The 25,198-nt window shown below is 36.8% G+C and overlaps 1 protein-coding gene across 2 annotated transcripts in view; it reads left to right on the top strand.

Moving 5' to 3' along the window:
• The first annotated feature begins 2,813 nt into the window (after positions 1–2,813).
• Positions 2,814–25,198, top strand: part of DNAJC10 (DnaJ heat shock protein family (Hsp40) member C10) — a 54,074-nt gene continuing 31,689 nt past the window's right edge. The window contains exons 1-8 of one of the 2 annotated variants that reach the window (XM_059166849.1): positions 2,814–3,240; positions 4,709–5,046; positions 6,645–6,810; positions 8,299–8,349; positions 22,868–22,950; positions 23,190–23,321; positions 23,878–23,971; positions 25,004–25,081. In XM_059166849.1, the coding sequence (XP_059022832.1) occupies positions 4,843–5,046; positions 6,645–6,810; positions 8,299–8,349; positions 22,868–22,950; positions 23,190–23,321; positions 23,878–23,971; positions 25,004–25,081 (808 nt within the window). In that variant the 5' untranslated portion in view covers positions 2,814–3,240; positions 4,709–4,842. Of the gene's footprint in view, positions 3,241–3,969; positions 3,999–4,708; positions 5,047–6,644; positions 6,811–8,298; positions 8,350–22,867; positions 22,951–23,189; positions 23,322–23,877; positions 23,972–25,003; positions 25,082–25,198 lie in introns of those variants that run through there. The other variant, XM_059166850.1, reaches the window with a different exon arrangement.

Genomic DNA, 25,198 nt, shown 5'->3' with positions numbered 1-25,198 from the left:
TTGACTCCTTTATGAGCTCTTCAGCCCAGGTCTCAAATTAATTTGTTTCATATAAGAAATATGTATTTAGTACCCATCACGTGCCAAGAGCAACTAGGGATGCAATAGTAATTCAAACAAACAAAAATTCCTGTCTTCATGAGCTAACGTTCTTTTTTTCTTAATTTGTGAATTTTTAATTAAGGTATAATTGACATTATATTAGTTTCTGATATACAACATGATGATTTGTTATTTTTATATATATTGTAAAATGATCACCACAGTAAATCTAATTAACATCTGTCCCATACATACCCATAGATTTTTTTTTCTTGTGATGAGAACTTTTAGCATCTACTCTCTTAGTAACTTTCAAATATGCATTACAGTATTATTAACTATAGTCACCATGCTGTACATTTCATCCCTAGAACTCATATATTTTATAACTGGAAAATTATACATTTTTGCTTTCTCCATCCATCTCACCCACCTCCCACTCCCAGTCTCTGGCAACCAACAGTCTGTCCTCTGTATCTATAAGTTTCATGGTGTGTGTGTATGTGTGTGTGGGGGGGGTTAGTTTCCACATATAAGATCATGCAGTATTTATCTTTTTCTGTACATCCTTTTTCACTCAGCATAATGCACTTGAAATCCACTCTTGTTGTCACAAGTGACAAGATTTCATTCTTTTTTATGGCTGCAAAATATTCTATCTTACATATATACCACATTTTCTTCATCTATGCATCTGCCAATCGACAGGTTGTTTCCATATCTTGGCTATTGTTAATAATGCTGCTATGAATATAAGGGTGTGTATATCTTTTCTAATTACTGTTTTCACTTTCTTAGGATAAACACCCAGAAGAAGAATTGCTGGATCATATGGTAGTTCTATTTTTAATTTTTTGAGGAACTTTCATACTGTTTCCCATAGTGGCTGCACCAGTTTGCATTCCCAACAACCCTATAAGGGTTCCCTTTTCCCCACATCCTTGCCAACACTTATTTTTCTGTCTTTTTGATGTTACTCATTCTGACTGGTATGAGGGGATATCCCATTGTGGTTTTGATTTGCATTTCCTTGATGATTGACACTGAGCACCTTTTAATATGCTTGTTGGCCACATGTAGGTCTTCTCTGAAAAAAAGTGTATTCAGATCTTCTGCCTATTTTTTAATTGATGTTTGGGGGTTTTTTGCTGTTGAATTGTATAAGTTCATTACATATTTTGGATATTAACCCTTTATTAGATATATGATTTACAAATATTTTCTTCAATTCCACAGGGTGTCTTTTCATTTTGTCGATGGTTTCCTTTGTTGTGCGCAGTCATAATATTAGAATTCCTCAAGATTTTATCCTTGGCTCACAGCTTTTATTTTGCATACGTTCTCTTGGTAATCTTAGTTAATACTTATGACTCCAACTACCACAGATTAGTTGATAATATCCCCCTTTTTTTTTTCTTCAATCTAGACACTTCCCATGAGTTTTAGGCTGGATGTATTTATTTGGACATAATGCAAGAACTTTGAAATAGGTATATCCAAATAAGAACACTTTCTTTTTTCCCTGAGTTTCTCATTTCAGGGGATGTGCTCAGTTACCTAAACCAGAAGTAACCTTAGATCCTTCCTCTTCTTTCTTTCTAATATCCAACCAGTCACCATCTCCTGACAAATTTACTTTATCTAGCATTCCCCTAACTGCTCTTCATTTCTGATCTGGTTCCCTTTGGATTCACTTTCCAACAGCTTCAAATACAATCTCAGTCCCTTACTTAAAAGCTTTAAGTAGTTTTTTCATCACCAAAAAGATGAAGCCTATGTTTTCATCATAGTGTAAAATTCACTGTGATCTGATCCCTGCTTGATCTTCCAGTGTTCTGTTTTTCTTTCCAGCTTAAAGATTTTGTTGGTTCACACAGTGTGGCATAATGATTAATATTACAGTCTTTGAAGCCAGGCTACTTAAGTGTGATTCCCAGGTCTATCACATATTTACCTCATTATACCCATTTTGCAGTTGAGGAATAGTCATTATGAGATTATTTGGAGGACTGAATTAATACATGTGTGCTTAGACCAGTTCCTGGCACATATTTACTATTATATTAGACTCTTCTAATATTTCTGCTTTAGTTAACCTAGTTCCTCCTCCTTCTTGCAGTATATAATAAGTTCAGCTATGGATTCCATACAGTCATCAGTTTTTTATAAGCTTACATTTGATTTACTACCCAAGAAATTCATACCAATTATGACTTATTTCATGTTAGGGTTAATGCTCTAAGCAGGTATCCTCATAATGTTATTTTTTTTTTCTTTTGATGATGGCAAATGTAGCTACTTCAACTGTTCTATGTTGCCGGAGATCAAAAATGCGGTTTTTGTACCATATCATTTAAATGTAAAAGTGAGAGAGAGAAATATGGCTAACTCCCTAGTTTCTAGGTTGGATGACTAGGAAACCAGACAATACTGTAGAATCTTCAAATGTTTGTTCACACACACACACACATTCTTGTTTCTCCCAAGTTTCCTTTTCATCCTGCCACTGTAATTAGTATCACTTTGGCCAACCTACCCTTCTCTCACAAAATTTTCCTTCTCTGCCACACCCACCCACCAACCAGAAAAATGCTTCACGACGCTGCCTTCCCTTTAAGAACAGAGCTACACGGAAGTTGGACGCCTACTCGTGCCCTCTGGGTTTCTCCGTCGCCGTAGCAACTGGAGCAGGAAGGGGCGGGTTCCGTCTTCCTACGTCCGGCTCACGCGTGCGCCAGCCGCTTTGGTGCGGGGGGGGGGGGGGGCGGCGTTCTAGGGTTGAGCGGGTTTCTTAGGTCGGGGTTGGAGTTGGAGCCGGAGCCGGAGCCGGAGCCGGATTCCGCGCAGGCGGCCACGTCAACCTAAACCTACACCGCCCTTCCCACCCTGCTGCCGTCGCACCCGCAGAGCCTGCCGCAGGTCCTCCCAGGCCGCGTCCTCCACGCCTTTCCCACAGTGCCCCGCGCCAGGCCCCGCCCCGGCTCGCCGTGGGGACCGGGGCGCGAGGAGCCGACTGGAGCTGCCGCGCTCGTTGCTGCCGGTGCGGCTTGTCCTCCCCCGTCCCGAGCGCGGCGGCCCGGCGGTCCGAGAGGGCGTGCTTCGTTCGCGCGCGCACAGCTTGCGCTCGGTCGGGTGGGGTCTGCCGCCGGGACTTGAGGATGGGGGAGTAGCTGCAGGAAGCGACCCCGCTACACCGAGGTGGGCATGGGCCGGGGCCCGGGGCTCAGCCGGAGCTGGCGGCGGCCTGGGCTCTCCAGGAAGGGCGAGAGAAATGCCTGTGCACCTCAATCTCCCTTTCCCTCTCCTCCGCCCCTGCGGCCGGCTTATTGTGTTCTCGCTCCCCATCTTTACCCGATTACCTACATCGTCACCCTCCTTCCGACCTCGGTTCCCTGCTTTTAACTCCAGTTTCTCACTTAAACCTCAGCTACTCAAGCTCCTCTCTCCCATGTCCGGCCGGAGACTTCATACACCAGCAACACTTAATAGTTTCTTTCACGCAATGCGTCCCATCTTTCCCCTCTCCCGCATCCCATTCTGGAGTGATGGCAGCTAGAAAGCCTTCCTATTGCATTATACCTGCAGCTTCCACCTGTCCCCGAAGCTTGGCACTGATCGAGTAAGCCACACCCACGCTGAGAACGACCGCTAGGCAGGGAACACCACTTATCCCAAAGGGGTGTTTAGGAATATGTTCTCTCCTGCTCTCCAGTCTTGCTTTCTAGTCTGGGTATTTGTTACTCTCCATCACCATACTTTACAAAGGTATGTTTTGGTTGCATGAAAAGGAGGAGTTAGGAATGAGCCAAAGACCATTTGCAGGTAAGAAAGTTTAGAAATAGACCTTTAGAATTAAATGAAGAAAGGAAAAACTGAGAATGCTAAAGTTAGTTTTTTTCAAAGCAGTTTGAGATCTTTTGTGATCTGATGAAGTGGAACTTATTTACCCTTTACAGGTGAGCATGTCAAAATAAGTGATTCCTTCTTTTCTGGTTTTTTTTTTTTTCTATTTTTATTTATCTCAAACGGAAACATTGCAATAAAATTACACTTCTAGTAGTTATTATGCTATTTGTATAAAGTAGTCTCTATGTATAGTGTAAGCACTTTTTGAGAAAACTCAGGATAAAACGGCCATACCAAATATGTTGTCTCTTAAAACAATATAAATTAATGCCATTCTTGGGAGAATTATATGAAAAAAGACCCTGTATTTCCTTCTAGCCCCTCCAAAGGATATTTCCTATAAGTGAAATCTGATTAAAATGAAACCGATGTAGACTTAAGTGGCAAAAAAAAAAAAAAAAAGTAGTTAAAAAGGAAATGATATTACAAAAGAGCAGTTCTTAAGCTAGATAGCAAAGGGAAGGAAACCGCTTTTTCCCAAGCTTGTGTTCTGGTGCTGATCAGAGCAAATAGTTGAATTTGTTTGTTTTTAAAGTGTTCTAGCTAGCTACAACTACATACTACCGTTTACCTTTTATCTCCTTTCTTGAGTAGTTTCACAAATTGGAGAGGGAAGCAGTGAAGGGGCCCCCAGAGGATAGAGTCTGGGTCCTCAACGGTGATTTGCCACTGAATGGAGACTATTACTGGTCATGTTATTTAATAGTGTTAGTACTATTTTTTAAAATGTATTTTTAACTACCTGGTTTCCTCTCTTTAGATTGACAATTTCATGATGCTTGATGCACTCTTGGAGTAATGTGAACAGAACTTCTCCAACTTGCATATTATATCAGCTGGAACCAGCGGTGTATTTTAATGTTCACTTAAATCAGAACTTGTATAAGAAAAAAAATGGAAGTCTGGTTAAATAAAAATGACTATGTCAGAGACTTGAAAAGGATCATTCTTTGTTTTCTAATAGTATATATGGCCGTTTTAGTGGGCACAGATCAGGATTTTTACAGTTTACTTGGAGTATCCAAAACTGCAAGCAGTAGAGAAATAAGACAAGCTTTCAAGAAATTGGCATTGAAGCTACATCCTGATAAAAACCCGGTAGGTAAAATTTTCTTTTTAAATATCTCTAATTAATGTATTTTAGTAAAGTTTTGATACATATTTAAATTTTAAATAAGTGCTCACATGGTTAAGAAAAATCATGTCAAAAATCACAGTTCAGTTTTTGTACTAAGAAGCAGCGAAATACTCTAGTTGAGAACAATGTGAAGGAATGTTGATACCAAAAATTTAATTCCCTCTTAATTTGAAAACTAATTTACAACAGGTCCATTACAGGTGTTAATTCCAAAGCCAACAAAAATGTTGTGGAGTAGTTTAAGTAGTTTTTTTAATAAAGTAAGTTAGGTAAGGGACACCTGGGTGGGATCAGTTGGTTAAACTTCTGCCTTTGGCTCAGATCAAGATCCCAGGGTCCTGGAATTGAGTCCCACATCTGGCTTCTTGTTTAATAGGGATCCTACTTCTCCCTCTGCCTGCTACTCTCCCTGCTTGTGCATGTTCTCTCTCTAACAAATACATAAAATCTTAAAAAAAAAAAAAAAAAAGTAACAGAAAAATTATTTCCTTAGAACTGGAAAGGTTCTTGCTAAAAATGGCAGTAGGAGCTAGTAAGAACCAGGCTTCATCTTTCACTGTTTTCTCCCACATACAAATTCCAGACTAGAATCAGAAATTACTACAAATTAAAACTTAATAACAGCCAAAGCCAGTTAATTCCCATCATAAATATTTGATTATGTATTCAATAATGTCATTTTTTCAAAATAAAATGTTTTAATACTTAGAATATTTTTAGTAATTTCTGTAACTTTTTAATGAGATTCAGCTTATCAAGAAGAAAGGCATGGTTTATAATTTTCTGTTTCCTCTGTAGAAGTTTTAAATAGAGTTATTTTATTTTCATTGCATACAGCTTAGCAGTAGAACTCTTGTTAGTTGGTTATCTTTCCTGAGATCTGCACTCTATTTAGAATTTTTATTTTTCTTATTTTTCTTTTAAAATTACAGAACATGATTTTTAAAGTTTCTGTATGAAAGATGGTAGTCTTTATAGCTAATTATTTTATAGTTAATTATTATTTAGATGAAAGCATTCCTTAGAAATCATTTCTGTGCAACAGTAACAAATGAGGAACATTTCTAATCCAGTTTTGAGTTTTACTCTGACACCAGTCCCATTTAATTATCTGGTGGATTGGGGCACATACCTTTTGTTTTTTTGTTTGCGGTGGTTTTTAGTTAATATTAAGTTGCTGTTGCCTCAAATGGAAAAATAACCAACAAATTTCTTTGTAATTGTTTTAGAGGTAGCATAAAATTTACAAATTTGAATGTTTCTGTTTAGTCTTAGTTGCATTTCTTAGAAGGAATGATATACTGTAAAACCGTATCTGTCAGCCTTTGGAGGCATCAATTCTCATTTCTCTGTTACTTTCCTTATTCTTTTTTTTCTTTGGAAGATTGTAGTGTTTTAGAAATACTTTCTTATTTTAACCTGTGATAACACATTTCATGTCATCTCCTCCTTACTTTTTCTCCCAGAAATCTTTAAGTTTAAATTAAATCTTCATATAGGCTTTGAAGAGACTTGATCACATACCTAAAACAAATGTTATATCTAATATTTTTAATAGAATAACCCAAACGCACATAGTGATTTTTTAAAAATAAATAGAGCATATGAAGTACTCAAAGATGAAGATCTGCGGAAAAAGTATGACAAATACGGAGAAAAGGGACTTGCAGATAATCAAGAAGGAGGCCAGTATGAAAGCTGGAATTATTATCGTTATGATTTTGGTAAGATGATATGATACTCTGTATGAAATATCGTTTTTATTTGAGTAAATTTTGAAAACTAATTTTGTTTTACTACTAAGCTTATGTAGTTAATATGTGTCACTTTTTTAATATAACATTGGAGCAGAATTCCAAAGGAGGGGAGGGGAAGTAAAATAAACACAGGTATCAAGGCAAGAGAGAGCATTCACTTACCCAGCATTTCTCTTCATTTTTCATTATCCTGAAATGCAGGCTAAGAACTGAGATATTCTTTTGTAGTAGACCACATAAATACTTTAAATTCATATTGGAGTATTTTTTTCTCTAGACTGACTTTTTTTTTTCCAAAATAGTATTTTCATTTATAATCACTGCAGTGCAGTAGGGTGTATCAGATGTCAGCAATCTATGTTTCACAGGCTAAATATGGCCTGCCACCTCCTTTTATAAATAGAGCTTTATTAATCATAGAATTATGAGACTATGATAATTATGAGAGTAAAATCAGGCTCATTTATTTACATATTATCTTTGGCTTCTTTCAAATTGGGGGCAGAGTTGAATAGCTATGATAGATACTATACATTCCACAAAGCCTATTTAACTGGCCTCTGCAGAAAAAGTTTGCTAACACCTGGTCTTTATCCATCACTAGTATTATTTTTATATTTCACATAGTAAGAAATTTTCTCACATTGATTTTAATTATGACAATTTATATTTACTAAATAAGTTGATCTCTACTATAAAAATCCTAAGACTATTAAAAAATATTTTAGTGATACCATTTATTTAAAAAAACCATGTAATCTGAGAAGGAAGTAAGGTCTGTAGTCGAGTTAAGAGTAACAGATAGTGGCGCCTGGGTGGCTCAGTGGGTTAAAGCCTCTGCCTTCCACTCAGGTCATGATCTCAGGGTCCTGGGATCGAGCCCCGCATCGGGCTCTCTGCTGAGCAGGGAGCCTGTTTCCTCCTCTCTCTCTGCCTGCCTCTCTGCCTGCTTGTGATCTCTGTCAAATAAATAAATAAAATCTTTAAAAAAAAAAAAAAAAAAAAAGAGTAACAGATAGTGTCAATTTCCTAGTTTTGATATTTTATTAAAACTACATAAGTCACCATTAGGGGAAGCTAAGGGAAGGGTACATAGAGGTCTGCTATTTTTACAACTTCCTTTGAGTCTCTAATTATTACAAAATAAACAATTAAAAAATAATAATAGAAATTTTCTGTGGAGATGAAATCATGGGAATATTAGGAACTCCTATGCACAACTATAAGAGTCCCTATCAGGAAATGGATTTTTTTTGTTTTTTATAACTTTTCAGAGGCATCACGAGTGGTATTATTTACTCTCCATTTTTGTTCGTTTGTTGCACATTCTTCAACTTTGAGATTTAGTATAGTAATCTGATTTTTGATGAATAAACAAGAGTAAGTAACCTGTTTTTCTGTGGTAATTTATTTTTATGATGAACTATTAATTTATAATTTTAACTTTTAAATTAGGTATTTATGATGATGATCCTGAAATCATAACACTGGATAGAAGAGAGTTTGGTAAGTTTATGATCATATGGTTTTCTAAAACTAGTCCAAGACCATCTTTTACCTAAAACTCTTAAGGACAGATATATTTGAAATTTAGAATTTTTGTTGTTATTGTTGTTTTAACATGATAATCAGTATTTTTAACTTTTAAAATAAAATAGTTATTTTACCAGCAAAAATAGGTTTATTCAGGAATAGCAGAAAATTGTTACTCAGGACATGCAAGCTATGGTAAAACCATAGGCAAATAAAAGGAACTTTTATCTTATGGAGAAGGAAGTTGGGAGAGGTTTTTCTGAATGAGAGTCCATTAGAGAAAAGCAAGAATTCAAAGTGATAACAGTTTCTTTAGCTGATTTGCAGGGGTAGTCAATTTCTTATAGAAGACTCAATGTCCATCTTTTCCTATTGTGGCCTGTAATTGATCGTTTTTAACTCTTGATGATTCTTTTGTTAGGATCTTCATTTGACAGTTCTTCCTGTAATTGACTTTGAGTGGTGTGCCTCCCCTTTTCAACTTTCCCAGTCTACTTTAATGAGGTTGTCCCACATTTCTCCCTTTTTGGTCAAGATCTTTATCCAAAAGCATCTCTGATCAAGAGCCAGGATTTCCATATTTAATGGTTTTGTTCCTCAGTGCCAGGAAGGACCTTTTCTTGTCCACACATCCTACTTCAAGGAAAGTACGTAGTAGTTAGAAACCATTTATGATCACATTTGAATAACAAGGAAGGTTAGGCATTTCTCATGTATAGTTCCTATTTATCAAGATTGTAAGCATTGGAGATCATCTCCTTACTGGGTATGTGATTTTTACAAAAGTTTGCCAGGCAACAAAATACAAAGCTTAAAATATATCGTGCAAAACAGAAGAAATAACCTAAATCAGATTTTATGAGGGTTCTAAACCAAGACCCTAGATCAGAAAGTAACTAACTGGGACACCTGGGTGGCTCAGTGGGTTAAAGCCTCTGCCTTTGGCTCAGGTCATGATCTCAGGGTGTTGGGATCGAGCCCCTCATCGGGCTCTCGGCTCAGCAGGGAACCTGCTTCCTCCTCTATGCCTGCCTGCCACTCTGCCTACTCGTGATCTCTCTCTGTCAAGTAAATAAAATCTTTAAAAAAAAAAAAAAAGAAAAAGTAACTAACTGAAAATATTTATTGGCACTTCCTCCAACAAAGGGGAGAAAGGTTCTCCCAACAGAAACAAACCCAGAGTTATGGATGCCTCTTGGAAGTCCCCACTTAGGTGGCTATGAAAGCCAATCAGTGAGTATTGCAAGAGCACACCGAATTTACAAAGTGCATTTGGGATAGTACAATGCAAGTATACGTGAAGCAATAGCTAATGAATTTGTTGCAGAAAATAACAAAACCTCAAAGATGTATTAAAACAATATTGCTATCTCAAAAGAACTTTTAGAACAAATGTTATCTAACCATACAACCTGTAAGGTTGCAAATTCAGAGACCATGAATTTGGATAAGAGTTCCAGAGTCAGATAACACATCAGATGAAAGAAGGACTTGTGAATTTTCAACCTTCTAACCCTTCAGAAAAAAAACAAAGGATTAATTTGATCACAGGATCATGATCAAATTAATGATCATGGATCATGATCCATGATCACAGGATCAGGCTATTTCCAAAAAGCTGATCAAAAAAAGAGGTTTCCCCCTGTTGTAGAGGTTTGGAAAATGCAGACAAAGCCTTCCCTTCTCTCTCACATACAAAGAGGAAAAAGGGAAGTTGGATGTCTAAAAGCATTTATTAGGGGCTTTACTAGGTTTTTCTATAAAGTCCCAAAAGCTGTGTCTATCCACTCTTTCCAAATAGCAGGGTCAGGTGTGTCCTTTTTTTTTTTTTTAGTAAAGCATATAGAAGTTGAGCCAGAGGAATCCACTTTCAGCAGTGTCCAGTCGGTCCAAGAAAACCTTGCAATTAGAGATTAGCTTCCGAGTTGGGGGGGAAGTTCGGGATCCACTGAAGCCTACCTGAATTCAAAATGTAGCCCTTGCTCTGGCATAATATTTTTCTAAGAAATGTCAACCTGGTAAATGAATAGAGTGGCAGAACTAAGGAGATTAGATATCCACTAAGGTGGATATTTCTTAAAGACCCAAGACAAAAGGGAATAGGTTCAGAGCTAGGAAGCTTTTGAGGTTGATTAAAGACCCGCACTATTTGAACTATTTCAGTACTCTGGGGCAAGTTGATTTTATATAGCAGTGAGGTAGAGCAGAAAGACTATAGCTTTGGTGTTAGGGACAGGGAAAAACAAGTAGTTTTTCCAAGCTAATTAAGTGGGAAGCTTGGGAAGATGCCTGGTAGTTCCTTGGATCCCTATCAGTGGGAATTAGGAAGGCATTGGAAAGGTGTCTAGAGGACTAAAGACATCTGAAGCACTTAAGAGGGTAACAGTCTTTTATCCAATGTCCTGGCTCTTCTCAACAACAGCAGACACTAGGAGGTTTTGGTTTTGCTTAGCGGCTTTCATTTGCTGGGGTTGAAAATTAAGAATTTTAGTGGTTTGTCTTTCAGGTGACTCATTTAGGCTGTGAGCAGGCTGGTTTGCAAAATTTAATCTGTAGTGGACATAGTTTCCCATTTTGTCTTGGTTCTTTTAACTAAAAGAGACCTGGGTTCAGCTTGCTAATAAACATAAAGTTAAATGCTACCTGTGTGGATTCAGCATGCACAGTAAGAAAAGAATTTTCTTTAAAGATAATTTGAAGTTCATTGTAGTAATCATGAACAGGCTCATCAGGCTTTTTGTGCGCAAGCCTGAATTTTGTTCCAGGCAACAGGCTTAGGAAAGGCTGCTATAATTGCTCAGTGGAGGTTTATAGCCGAGTGTTCTAACATCTTGCCAAAAGTTCAGGGTCTGTTTCTCAGAATCCCTTTCAGGATGTTCTCCCTGGGCTGATTTCATCCAGCGTTTGGCCTGGCCCTCATGAACAAGCATGTAGACTAACTGAAAAATATCTGAGAGACCAGGTTGGTAAGTTTGAATAACTATGCGAAAATCTTCAGCAGACCTATGGGGATCATCACTCACTTTAGGAAACTAACTATGGCTTTAGTCCAGGGAACCTAAGAAATTTGGGGGTTTATTTGGATTCTCAGAAGTCTCTAATGGGGCAGGTTTAGTAGGTTCAGGAGAGATGGGAGCAGGGAGAGGTTCCAAATAACTCAGAGAAGTGCAGTTAGAAAATTCAAATGAGGAACCCAAGGGCCTGGAGGAGGTGGAGGTAGAGGTGTGTAGTAGGGAAGGAGGATGATGACAGTGGAGGTGGGGCCTGAGCGTGGGGGGCTGTACACATTCTGAGGCGAGATCGGGGAGGGGGAAGGAGCCCTAGGAAGCCTTTTAGCCTTTTTTTTTAATTGTTCACCTCATTTAGTATAAAAATTGTATTTTGCAGAGGCAATTTTAGGTTCCTGGTAAGATGCTTCAAAATTCCAGGGAATACAGGCATCCCATTCAGTTTTGACAACTGTAGAGCCATGGCTATCCAGTTCAGTTTTGAGGAAAGTAAGTTTGGGGAGATCCATAGTTCACCATAATGGTCACTGAAGTTCTAAAATTAAATTTAGTTAAGTGGGTCCATTTACTTAGAAATATGCATAAGGAAGGACCATAGTTTTTTTTTTTGTTTGTTTTTTTGTTTCTAAATTTCTGAGAGCATATTTGATTTGTCTAAATGCTTAGTTTTCTTTTTTTTTTTTTTTTTTGAAATTTTAATATAATTTTTTATTTTTTATAAACATATATTTTTATCCCCAGGGGTACAGGTCTGTGAATCACCAGGTTTACACACTTCACAGCACTCACCAAAACACATACCCTCCCCAATGTCCATAATACCACCCCCTTCTCCCAAACCCCCTCCCCCCAACAATCCTCAGTTTGTTTTGTGAGATTAAGAGTCACTTATGGTTTGTCTCCCTCCCAATCCCATCTTCTTTCATTTATTCTTCTCGTACCCACTTAAGCCCCCATGTTGCATCACCACTTCCTCATATCAGGGAGATCATATGATAGTTATCTTTCTCCGCCTGACTTATTTCGCTAAGCATGATACGCTCTAGTTCCATCCATGTTGTCGCAAATGGCAAGATTTCATTTCTTTTGATGGCTGCATAGTATTCCATTGTGTATATATACCACATCTTCTTGATCCATTCATCTGTTGATGGACATCTAGGTTCTTTCCATAGTTTGGCTATTGTGGACATTGCTGCTATAAACATTCGAGTATACGTGCCCCTTTGGATCACTACGTTTGTATCTTTAGGGTAAATGCCCAATAGTGCAATTGCTGGGTCATAGGGCAGTTCTATTTTCAACATTTTGAGGAACCTCCATGCTGTTTTCCAGAGAGGTTGCACCAGCTTGCATTCCCACCAACAGTGTAGGAGGGTTCCCCTTTCTCCGCATCCTCGCCAGCATCTGTCATTTCCTGACTTGTTGATTTTAGCCATTCTGACTGGTGTGATGTGATATCTCATTGTGGTTTTGATTTGTATTTCCCTGATGCCGAGTGATATGGAGCACTTTTTCATGTGTCTGTTGGCCATCTGGATGTCTTCTTTGCAGAAATGTCTGTTCATGTCCTCTGCCCATTTCTTGATTGGATTATTTGTTCTTTGGGTGTTGAGTTTGCTAAGTTCTTTATAGATTCTGGACACTAGTCCTTTATCTGATATGTCGTTTGCAAATATCTTCTCCCATTCTGTCAGTTGCCTTTTGATTTTGTTAACTGTTTCCTTTGCTGTGCAAAAGCTTTTGATCTTGATGAAATCCCAATAGTTCATTTTTGCCCTTGCTTCCCTTGCCTTTGGCGTTGTTCCTAGGAAGATGTTGCTGCGGCTGAGGTCAAAGAGGTTGCTGCCTGTGTTCTCCTCAAGGATTTTGATGGATTCCTTTCTCACGTTGAGGTCCTTCATCCATTTTGAGTCTATTTTTGTGTGTGGTGTAAGGAAATGGTCCAGTTTCATTTTTCTGCATGTGGCTGTCCAATTTTCCCAGCACCATTTATTGAAGAGGCTGTCTTTTTTCCATTGGACATTCTTTCCTGCTTTGTCGAAGATTAGTCGACCATAGAGTTGAGAGTCTATTTCTGGGCTCTCTATTCTGTTCCATTGATCTATGGGTCTGTTTTTGTGCCAGTACCATGCTGTCTTGATGATGACAGCTTTGTAATAGAGCTTGAAGTCCGGGATTGTGATGCCACCAACGTTGGCTTTCTTTTTCAATATCCCTTTAGCTATTCGAGGTCTTTTCTGGTTCCATATAAATTTTAGAATTATTTGTTCCATTTCTTTGAAAAAGATGGATGGTACTTTGATAGGAATTGCATTAAATGTGTAGATTGCTTTAGGTAGCATAGACATTTTCACAATATTTATTCTTCCAATCCAGGAGCATGGAACATTTTTCCATTTCTTTGTGTCTTCCTCAATTTCTTTCATGAGTACTTTATAGTTTTCTGAGTATAGATTCTGTGTCTCTTTGGTTAGGTTTATTCCTAGGTATCTTATGGTTTTGGGTGCAATTGTAAATGGGATTGACTCCTTAATTTCCCTTTCTTCTGTCTTGCTGTTGGTGTAGAGAAATGCAACTGATTTCTGTGCATTGATTTTATATCCTGACACTTTACTGAATTCCTGTATAAGTTCTAGCAGTTTTGGAGTGGAGTCTTTTGGGTTTTCCACATATAGTATCATATCATCTGCGAAGAGTGATAATTTGACTTCTTCTTTGCCGATTTGGATGCCTTTAATTTCCTTTTGTTGTCTGATTGCTGAGGCTAGGACCTCTAGTACTATGTTGAATAGCAGTGGTGATAATGGACATCCTTGCCGTGTTCCTGACCTTAGTGGAAAAGCTTTCAGTTTTTCTCCATTGAGAATGATATTTGCGGTGGGTTTTTCATAGATGGCTTTGATGATATTGAGGTATGTGCCCTCTATCCCTACACTTTGAAGAGTTTTGATCAGGAAGGGATGCTGTACTTTGTCAAATGCTTTTTCAGCATCTATTGAGAGTATCATATGGTTCTTGTTCTTTCTTTTATTGATGTGTTGTATCACATTGACTGATTTGCGGATGTTGAACCAACCTTGCAGCCCTGGAATAAATCCCACTTGGTCGTGGTGAATAATCTTTTTAATGTACTGTTGAATCCTATTGGCTAGTATTTTGGTGAGTATTTTCGCATCTGTGTTCATCAAGGATATTGGTCTATAGCTCTCTTTTTTGGTGGGATCCTTGTCTGGTTTGGGGATCAAGGTGATGCTGGCCTCATAAAATGAGTTTGGACGTTTTCCTTCCATTTCTATTTTTTGGAACAGTTTTAGGAGAATAGGAATTAGTTCTTCTTTAAATGTTTGGTAGAATTCCCCCGGGAAGCCGTCTGGCCCTGGGCTTTTGTTTGTTTGGAGATTTTTAATGACTGTTTCAATCTCCTTACTGGTTATGGGTCTGTTCAGGCTTTCTATTTCTTCCTGGTTCAGTTGTGGTAGTTTATATGTTTCTAGGAATGCATCCATTTCTTCCAGATTGTCAAATTTATTGCCGTAGAGTTGCTCATAGTATGTTCTTATAATAGTTTGTATTTCTTTGGTGTTAGTTGTGAAGGACCATAGTTTTTAAACATAAAACCAGCTGAAGTCCTAGAAGTACAGACACCCTCAAAGCATTTTGATGACTAGTACCCCATTTCTTAGAGTTTTTTTTCCTAAAGCAAAAAGAAAAATTCCTAAACAGCACAGTTCCAGTAGGAATAGTCTGGTTCCAGAAGGAATCAGTCTAAAAGCCAGTACAGTCCCAACAAGAATAGTCCCTATAGAAAAGGTCTGGTCCCAAAAAGGAGTTGAACCAAAGGCCAGTGCTGTTCCCACAGAAGCAGTCTGGTTCCAAAGAAGATTTGGACCAAAGGCCCAACGAGTACTCTCAAGAACAACAAAGCCTTAAAACAGATCCTGAATAAATCCTGGAGAGCTCAAAATGCAGAGAACAGAACTCAAAATCCAGGAAAAAAACTTAACCTCAGATTACAGAGTTGTAAGGAAGGAGTTAGCTCAGTTGACTCTGTGGGTGCCAGCATCTGCTGCTCACCTGTCTCATAGTTGTTGGGGTCCTGCCTGGAGCCCATGTCTGATCGCCAAATAATGTCAACCTGAAAACAGGATATTTTACCAGAAAAAGAAAGGGTTTATTCAAGAATAGCAGGGAATTACAGTTTGGGACATGCAAGGTAGGGCAAAAACATAGGCAAGTCCAACAAACAGCAGAGAGGAATGTTACTTTATGGGGAAAAAGGAGGAAATTGGGAAGGGTTGTTCTGAATGAAAATCCATTGAAGGAAAGCAAGAGTTCACAGTGACAACAGTTTAATTGGCAGATCTACAGACTATAATTGATCATTCTTTTCTGTTAATAATGATTCTGTCGGGGTTTATAATTGACAGTTCTTACTGTAATTGATGCTGAGAGGTATGGCTTCTCATTCCAGCCTCCAACTCTAGTGAAGTTTCATTTTATTACTTTTCATCAATACACTGTGGATTAAATAATGTTCTTTGCAGAATGTTGGGCAGTATACTTTTTTCTAAAACATTAATATTTTCTGCAGAGTAAATGTGTCAGTATGTACACAAGAAAGAAAAAGAATGAATGATAAGTGGCCCCAGAACAGTTCAGGACAGGTTTGGATGCCATGAGAGCTTGCTGCAAACTTACGTATAAATTCCCAGTTTTGGAGCTTTTGGATTTCAGAGTTTTGGTTAACTGTGGTTATTTTGGAAACAGATTTACTTTGACTTTCATTTTTGTGAAAATGGATGTAAAAATAACAGTTCTATTAAAATCTTCCATTGCATTTTATAAACTCTAAACTATTGGATTAGATTCTTACTTTCAAAGTCTGTGCAGATGTATAAAATAGGTTTAGTCTTTCTATTTCAAATAAATATTTTACCTCAAATTTCAATTTTATTTTGTTCTATTATCTCATTTGATTTAGAAAATAAAAATAGCATACTAGCTGCAAAAAATAATGCATATAGTGTTTCTCACACATCATCATTATCAAAGATGTCTAATAGTCGCTTGATTTTGAACAGTTTCTTCTGACCAAGAACTGCACTTATTTTCTCTATCCTGTTGGTGAGCCTAGGCCTACAAAGATATTCAGTGCATTTTGTCAATAGTCCTATACATGAGCACTTGAACAAGTTCTTAAAATAAAAAGGTGTGTCTTCTATACAAAGAAAATTGGAAAAATTTGATTTTTTTTTTTTTTATTTTTGGTAGACAGAAATGGTACTCATATCACAAGCTAGAGAATCATAACTCCACTGAATGTAGTTATATGAACCTATAGCTTTCCTCTATGGCTCTTATTACCTCTCATCAGCTAGTTTGCCAGTGGGTGTTTGGGGACCAGTAGGGCAGAAAACTGGAATTAGAGATAGAATTGGAAGAACTGAACAGAACTTGAAAACTGACCAATTAAATGAGGTAACCCAGAATGAGAGATTTTCCTGATGGTTATATTGCATATGGGTTCAAACATTTTCAGGTATGTCACTATGGAACAGTTATTAAAAACTGCTAATAATTCACGTACAACCCCCAAAGAGTAGTTAAAAATGCAGCCACAAAACCTTAGACATCATTTTTCGGAAATAATAAGCTAATACTGATAGGTTCAGTGCATAGTTGCCACCATGGCATCTGATCTCTGAAGGTACTCTGTAACTGGGCTGAAGCAAGCTGCTCCAGATGTTTTAATTGAAGAAGCTGAAGCAAGATAGTATCAATTTGTACTTGTGTAAATATGACATTGACCTACTTGGTTGTGTATTTCTTTCTATTACTGGTTATTTCTGTTGGTTTGTGTTACTTAGTTCTGTTGTTGTATAACTATGCATATAATTGCAAAGATATTTTAAAATTATGTTGTTTTCTTTTCCCAGAGAGGAGTTACGCTTTCTTCTGGCTGAGGTCACTAACAACCTCAGATCAGTTTTATCCAGAGACTGAAATGTTTCAAAAGCCGAGCTTTGGATTTTGAGAGGACTGGTCACTTTCCAGTTCATCTTTATTTAGAGGACCCTTTCTTAGATTTGCCCTGTACTCCATTTTTGTCCCTCTAGCCTCATGAATGTATTGAAAGTTCTGCTCACTTTCTTGCCAGTCAACTACCTTTTCTTGAAAATGCCGGCGTTGTGATTTTCACCTCCTTCCATGCTTTGGCCCTCTAGTTCTTTACTATATTGGTAAATGTCTGATGCTTTCAGCAGAAGTCTTATATTTTGTCCAATTTTGCAGTTGTTGTGGGAGAGTTAGTGCTAATTACATAGTTCACTTTTATCAGTACTGAACTCTAGAGTGTTTATAGTACAGAAGAGAAAATCTGATTAGTAAACTCTACTTAAGGTTCTCATCCTTCCTACTGAGCATGTAGTAGGACAGTAGCACTGTCTTTTTATGTGTTACAGAAAAGTAGATTTTTAGTCATTATAAGCAAATTCTAGACAGTATCTGCAAAAGCAGAGGACATCTCAATTTTACTAGTCATTTTGAATAGTACTTACATAATACAGGCATCCTTTTGAAGACAAACTCAAGAAATTGCAAAGGAGCTCACAGCACCTCTGCCTTTTTTTTTTTCTTTTCTTTTTTCTTAAATCCCCATCATCTAACAAGGTGAAATCTAGGATTTTGTTCAATTATTTGTCAGAAAACTCTTCTTTTGAAGAGTAGTTATTGTTAATTTCAATTAACGATTATGAATTGTAATTCTTGTAGTTATGAAGCAGAGATATCTAGTTAATACAAGATGTAAAGGCATCTAACAAAACCCATTCAGTGTTGAAATGATACAAAGCACAGCCTGCATAGGGTGAACTTCTCAACATTCTGGACCATGTTTGCAGGAATGTGTGCATAACTGGATCCTTAGTAAGGTTTGGGGGAATCTCAGGAATAGGGGCTATCCTGGATTGCTTCTCATTGATAAGACTTTTTTTTGAAACCCTTTTCCTTGGGACAAGAAAGATGAAATTCTACCATTGGGAATAATAACACAAACTTCCTTTAATACCCTAAATTTTCTAATTTTTTTCCGTAATAGTCACATCAGGGAGTGAATTATTTCTCAATAACTAAAGTGAATCAATGAATAAATAAACATCCTCTTAAAAGGCTTCATTCTGAGGGACAAAAATCGTAGCAAAAATTTTTTAATGTGCAGTTTCATGGAGCTGTTGATTTCACAACTGTGCTGTCTGCCAGCAAGTCCTGTGCTGCCTCTTAGTGAGTTATTACGACAAAGTTCTTCCAAATAATAAGTGGTCATATTATAAGAATGTTTTGTAGGTAAGTGGAAGAGAATAATAAAACATTGCTTTAATTTGTGAGCATCAGTTCCTATTCCAGGCAATTAATATTTAACATACCTAATCTTCACAACAAACATCAATATTGATACTAGGGTTTTTTCCCCAGAAATTACAAACTGCATTTGAGGGGAAAAAAACAATTACATACCTAAGTTCAGCTATTAGGTAATTGTGGTATATTTTACTATATTCATCCATGTTGATTGTTTCTCTTTCTCTGTGATGGAGAATTATACATCCGACTCTGTAGAATTTGGGTATGACCACATGACTTGCTTTGGCCAGTGAAATGTGAACAGAAGTAGTGTGTGTCACTTCTGGGCAGAAGCTTTTAAGAGCCAACATGTAGTTCACCATTTTGCTCTGTCAGGAGAAATAGTGTTGTTGAAAATAGAGCCTGCTTCACCGGCCAGGGGTCACGGAGAGTTGCAGCCAACTCAGTATAGACATGTAATAAATGGTAGAAATAAACCTTTATTGTCAGCCCATTGGAATCACTTGTGTACTATAGCATAATCTTTCCTGACTGACACAGTACCAGAGATAGGGCATACACTCAGCTCTGGTTCATCTTAAAGCCTATGCTTGTGCTGCTCTTTTTTTCTTAAATGAAGTGAACCTGTTAGCATTAGAGTTACTCATCAGTTGTCTTATTGACTGTATTCCCTATACTTTTACATTTAGTTTTTTTTTTTTTTTTAAAGATTTTATTTATTTGTTTGACAGAGAGAGATCACAAGTAGGCAGAGAGGCAGGCAGAGAGAGAGAGGAGGAAGCAGGCTCCCTGCTGAGCAGAGAGCCCGACGCGGGACTCGATCCCAGGACTCTGAGATCATGACCTGAGCCGAAGGCAGTGGCTTAACCCACTGAGCCACCCAGGCGCCCACATTTAGTTTTGTCTTACTTAGTAATTTATGCTCTTAACTCTTCAGTCTCTGTTACCACTTGTACATTTAGTTTTCTCTTACTCAGTAATTTATGCTCTTAACTCTTTGATCTCTGTTACCTCACGTGTTTATGACCTCATCCTATTGTTACATTTTTCTAAGCTAACAAGTTGTTAGCTGTCGTTGTGTGGATATAAGTGGACCTACTGTAATTGTAGAATTTAGAAGCTGAAAGTTGCATTCTGAAATATACTTGTTTTATTCTTAATAACACAGCATTAAGAATATTTTTAATTTTACTCAGCAGCAGTGGGAACTGTATAAATACGTTAAAAGTGCTCTGTGAAAACAAAAGTACCAAAAGGACATTTTTTCACTGTGAACAGTTTTGTTTCTTAAATGCCATTCAGATTTGTCATATGTTATACTTTTATTTAAGACTTATGATCAGGGCGCCTGGGTGGCTCAGTGGGTTACGCCTTCGGCTTGGATCATGATCTCAGGGTCCTGGGATCGAGTGCCGCATGGGGCTCTCTGCTCAGCAGAGGGCCTGCTTCCCTTCCTCTCTGCCTGCCTCTCTGCCTACTTGTGATCTCTCTCTGTCAAATAAATAAATAAAATTTTTAAAAAAAACAAAAGACTTATGATCAGTCCTATTTTGTCTAATCATTTCTTTATCTTTTTATATATAAATACCCATCTCATTTCTTATTTATAGCTAATGAAACAACCCTATTTCTGTTAGAGTCTTCACTGAGTTTATAAAAGTTTTACCTAAGTTATTACCAGTTGGTGGTCCAAGTTTATATGGCAATTATTTTAGCCACTTAGATAGAATGATCTGTTGGTCAGACTTTCTAAACATTGCCAGGGAATAGCTAATAAAATGATAAATTATATGCTTTACCAGTAATGTACAAATTAACTTTTCTCTACAGATCCATGTGTCTTGAAATTGAAAGTAAACATTGAGTTGTTTTTTGAGTAGAGTTGACACACTATGTTACATTAGTTTCAGGTGTACAACATAGTGACTCAACAGCTCTGTAGGTGTGCTGTGTTCTTCACCAGTGTAGCTGCCATCTGTCACTGTGCAATGCTGTTACAATACCACAGACTGTATTCTCTGTATCTTTTATTCCCATGACTTATTTATTCCATAACTGGGAGCTGGTAACTCCCACTTCCTTTACCATTTTGCTCTTTCCCCACACATTCCTCCCCACTGGGAACCATCAGTTTGTACTTACATGTCTGATTGTACTTTTTGTTGACTTATTCATCTGTTCTGTTTTTTAGGTTTCACATATAAGTGAAATCATACGGTGTTTGTTTTTCTTTGACTTATTTCACTTAGCATAATAACCTTGTAGGTCCATCTTTATTGTCACAAATGGCAGGATCTCATCCTTTTTATGGCTAATATTCCATTGTATATATACCACATTTTTAATCTGTTAATCTGTCAGTGAACACTTGGGCTGCTTCCGTATCTTGGCTATTATAAATAATGCTGCAGTAAACACAAAGGTGCATGTTATCTTTCAAATTAGTTTTTTGTTTTTTCTAGGTAAATACCCAGTGAAATTATTGGATCATATGTTAGTTCTATATTTAGTTTTTTGAGGAACCTCCCTATAACAATTTACACTCTCATCCACAATGCACAAGTGTCCCATTCTCTGTACATCCTTGCCGTACTTGTTATTTCGTCTTGATTCTAGCTATTCTGACAGATGTAAAGTGATATCTCATAGTGGTTATGATTTGCTTTTCTCTGATGTTTAGTGATGTTAAGCATCTTTTACATACATCTGTATATCTTCTTTGGAAAAATATACAGATCCCCTGCACAGTTTTAATCAGATTATGTGGGGTTTTTGGTATTGGATTTTATAAACTTCTTATGTATTTATCTTCTCTGATTTCGGAGGTTCCTTTTTTTTGGTGATGGTTTTCTTTGCTGTGCAAAAGCTTTTTATTCTGATGTAATAGTTTATTTTTGCTTTTGTTTCCCTTGCTTTAGGAGACATTTCTAAAACAATGTTGTTACTGCTGGGGTCAAAGAAATTTACTGTCTATGTTCTCTTCTTAAGAGTTTACATCTGGTCATTTTATAGATTATAACGCATAATAGATTATTGGCTAGATATCATGTGATATTCAGATCCATTATATTAGCAAATATGTATTTGTGTTTTAAACTGTTAAAAACCATGATCTAATGTTTTTCTAATAAAAGAGTTTAGGTAAATGACTTAAGGACAAAGATTAAATTTAGTCTCCACAGTCCTTACTGTCTTGTGTAGTTGTCTTATTTCATTCTTTGAAAATTTGAAGTAGCTGTCAGAACTGATTTACCCAGGTTTGTAACCTGTTCTGCAGTTAGTAGATGAACTTAAATTTCCAGCTCTCTCACTGTTTCTCCTCTTCATTTATTTCTCTTATCCACACAAACTTGTGTATGAGGTTTGGCTGCTGATTCCTTATGCCACATCTCTTCAGAGCTTCATGGTGACAAGTGTGTCTTGCTTTAGTCAAGTATGTGCCCAAAGGAGGTTTTTTGCAATATTGTTAGTTTGACAGTTGATACACAGTTGACCGTTGAACAGTGCAGGGGTTGGGGCACTGGCCTCCCACCCAGTTGACTTTCCCAAACATAACTACTAATAGCCTTCTGTTGACTAGAAGCCTTGTAGTAACATAATGGTAGATTAACACGTTTTGTATATATGTTATATACTGTTATTCTTAATAGTAAACTAGAGGAAAAATTATTAAAATCATAAGGAAGAGAAAATACAGGTACATTACTGTATCAGAAAAAAATCCAAGCCCATATTGTTCAAGGGTCAACTGTAACATGTTCTCTTTTTATAGAAAAACTTGCACAGGGGCGCCTGGGTGGCTCAGTGGGTTGAGCCTCTGCTTTCGGCTCAGGTCATGATCCCAGGGTCCTGGGATCAAGCCCCGCATCGGGCTCTCTGCTCTGCGGGGAGCCTGCTTCCCCCTCTCTCTCTGCCTGCCTCTCTGCCTACCTGTGATCTTTCTTTCTGTCAAATAAATAAATAAAATCTTTTTAAAAAAAGAAAGAAAGAAAGAAAGAAAAACTTGCACAGAAAATAACAAAGGTAGTATGGAAGATGTATGACTAAAACAAAATTTTAACTAAAATATGCACAAACCTTCAGCAAATAATTCTAAGTTGTTTTGGTTTTATATGCTTTAGATGCTGCTGTTAATTCTGGAGAACTTTGGTTTGTGAACTTTTACTCCCCAGGATGTTCACACTGCCATGATTTAGCTCCCACAGTATGTATTTTTTTACATCTTGATTGTTAAAATTTTATTCTGATCTGCCGAGTGTTTTTTTAATATATTAGGACTTTGTTCTATTATTAGTAATGATAACTGTCAATTATCAAATACTTTCATATATGTATGGTTTTATCTGATAAAAATACTCTTCTTTAAGAATGCGTAGCTTGAAGAGTGTTCAAGGAAAGAAAAATTACCTTATCAGGGCAATACTTACTCTTTTTTCTTACTAGTGGAGAGACTTTGCTAAAGAAGTGGATGGATTACTTCGAATTGGTGCCGTTAACTGTGGTGATGATAGAATGCTTTGCCGAATGAAGGGAGTCAACAGTTATCCCAGCCTCTTCATTTTTAGGTCTGGAATGGTAAGGGGTAAAGTTGGCATTTTTTAAATTTGGAACTTTATGACAAGGAAAATACTAGTGAGAACACAATACATGATTTTGTAGAATGTTTTGATTTTTAAATATGATTTTAGGTGCCATCTAACTAGAGTCTAGTCATAATAAACATTTTGGATTATATTGTGAATAATTTAAATGCCATTACTTTGACCTTTCTTTATTTCAAAATTAAATGTTTACCATTGGTTTCTGTCTTAACTGAACCATTATGCATATTGTACTTCATAGTTCACAAAATATTTTACCTGTATTGTCTCATTGAATATAAAGTTCTGATATCTCCTTCTTTTTCTAATGAAAAAACAAACTAGAAAACTATTATAAATAGTGTTGTTGAAATGTCTTTTGTGGAATCTATACAATCAAGATCTGCAGTATATCGTTTGGAAATAGTATTGAGAAATAAATCTTATTGTATTCAAAATAAGGTAAAGTTGAAAGCATTTGGTATTATTCCTACTGAGTTTTTAAAAGAAACAATAAAAGATGTTTTTCTTTTTATAAAAAAAAAAAAAAGGCTGCAGTGAAATATCATGGTGACAGATCAAAGGAAAGTTTAGTGCGTTTTGCCATGCAGCATGTTAGAAGCACCGTGACAGAATTATGGACAGGTAATTTTATTTTCATTTCTTTGATTTTCAAGGATACTTTGATTTTGGTATTTTAATTTTTTTCAGTAATAGTGTTAACACGTTGGTCATAATATTGAAATTTTTAAGCTATCTTATCCATGCTTTTTAAAAAGAAGGGAATTTTGTTACTTTTCTGACCTCTGCTAAATAGTTGGTATTTAACAAGTGAATCAGATTTGTATAGAAATTAAAGCAGTTAAGATATGGGAAATGAATATGGTGTGATGCTAGGTGTAATGGCAGCTTTCAGAGTACAATGTTTAGTTAACCAAGCATTTTATTGCTTTCATAAGTGTACTGTATCAAGCAGTCAATTCCTGATCCAGTGTAATTTTAAAGTTTAAAAACTCTTTCCTCTAATCTTAGACTTTTAATTCATCAAGTGACTTTAGGTGGGTTATACTCTGTGATACGCATGAAATGATAGTATTCATATCTAGTAAGATGTTCACACCATTCTCTGAATACAAGTAATGTCTCTGGAACTGTGTTAAATATTAGGGCTGCAGTAATATGTAATTCTCATTGTTTTAGCAAGGAAGGCATTAGTAAACCATTAACGCAGTGTAATAACTATTATGGTAGAGGCAGTCTTAGGGAAACATGAAGGATATAAAAGAACTCAAATGAGGAAAACTGGAAGGATTAGAAGATACTTCTTGAATGAAGTCAGACCCAATCTGTCATGAAAATGAAGAGGAAGCCTTCAAAGAGCACTGTGAACGTTATAAACTGCCATTACTTTGCCATAAATCTAACAGAAAGATGGGCAGCAGGTGGAATAGTATGAGGAAAAACACAGCTAGCTGAATGGGTGGACAAAGCTCAGATCACAGGGGCCTTGGTTACCAGTTTTAGTTACCAATTTCTTAATGAAATAATGAATTAAGATTTTAGATGATGAAAACAATGGAAAGTCAATGTAGGAATTTGATATGCTTCAAGAGGATTTTTATGAATTCCTGAATTCCAGTAATAGATAATCAGAAATTTGCTTAATTTTCTTTCAAGGGAATTTTGTTAACTCCATACAAACTGCTTTTGCTGCGGGTGTTGGCTGGCTGATCACTTTTTGTTCCAAAGGAGGAGGTAATTTTTTTATTTTGTAATGATGAAAAAACCAAGATACTTAATTTTTATTTTTTTAATTGAGATAAAGTCATATAAATAATGTACCTTCATGGTATACAACCTGTCAATACACTT

This window comes from Mustela lutreola, chromosome 3 (genome assembly GCF_030435805.1).
Source record: "Mustela lutreola isolate mMusLut2 chromosome 3, mMusLut2.pri, whole genome shotgun sequence".
NCBI classification, from domain to species: Eukaryota; Metazoa; Chordata; class Mammalia; order Carnivora; family Mustelidae; genus Mustela; species Mustela lutreola.
Note: the sequence above shows the minus strand (reverse complement) of the source record. Positions and strands in the feature narration are given on the sequence as shown.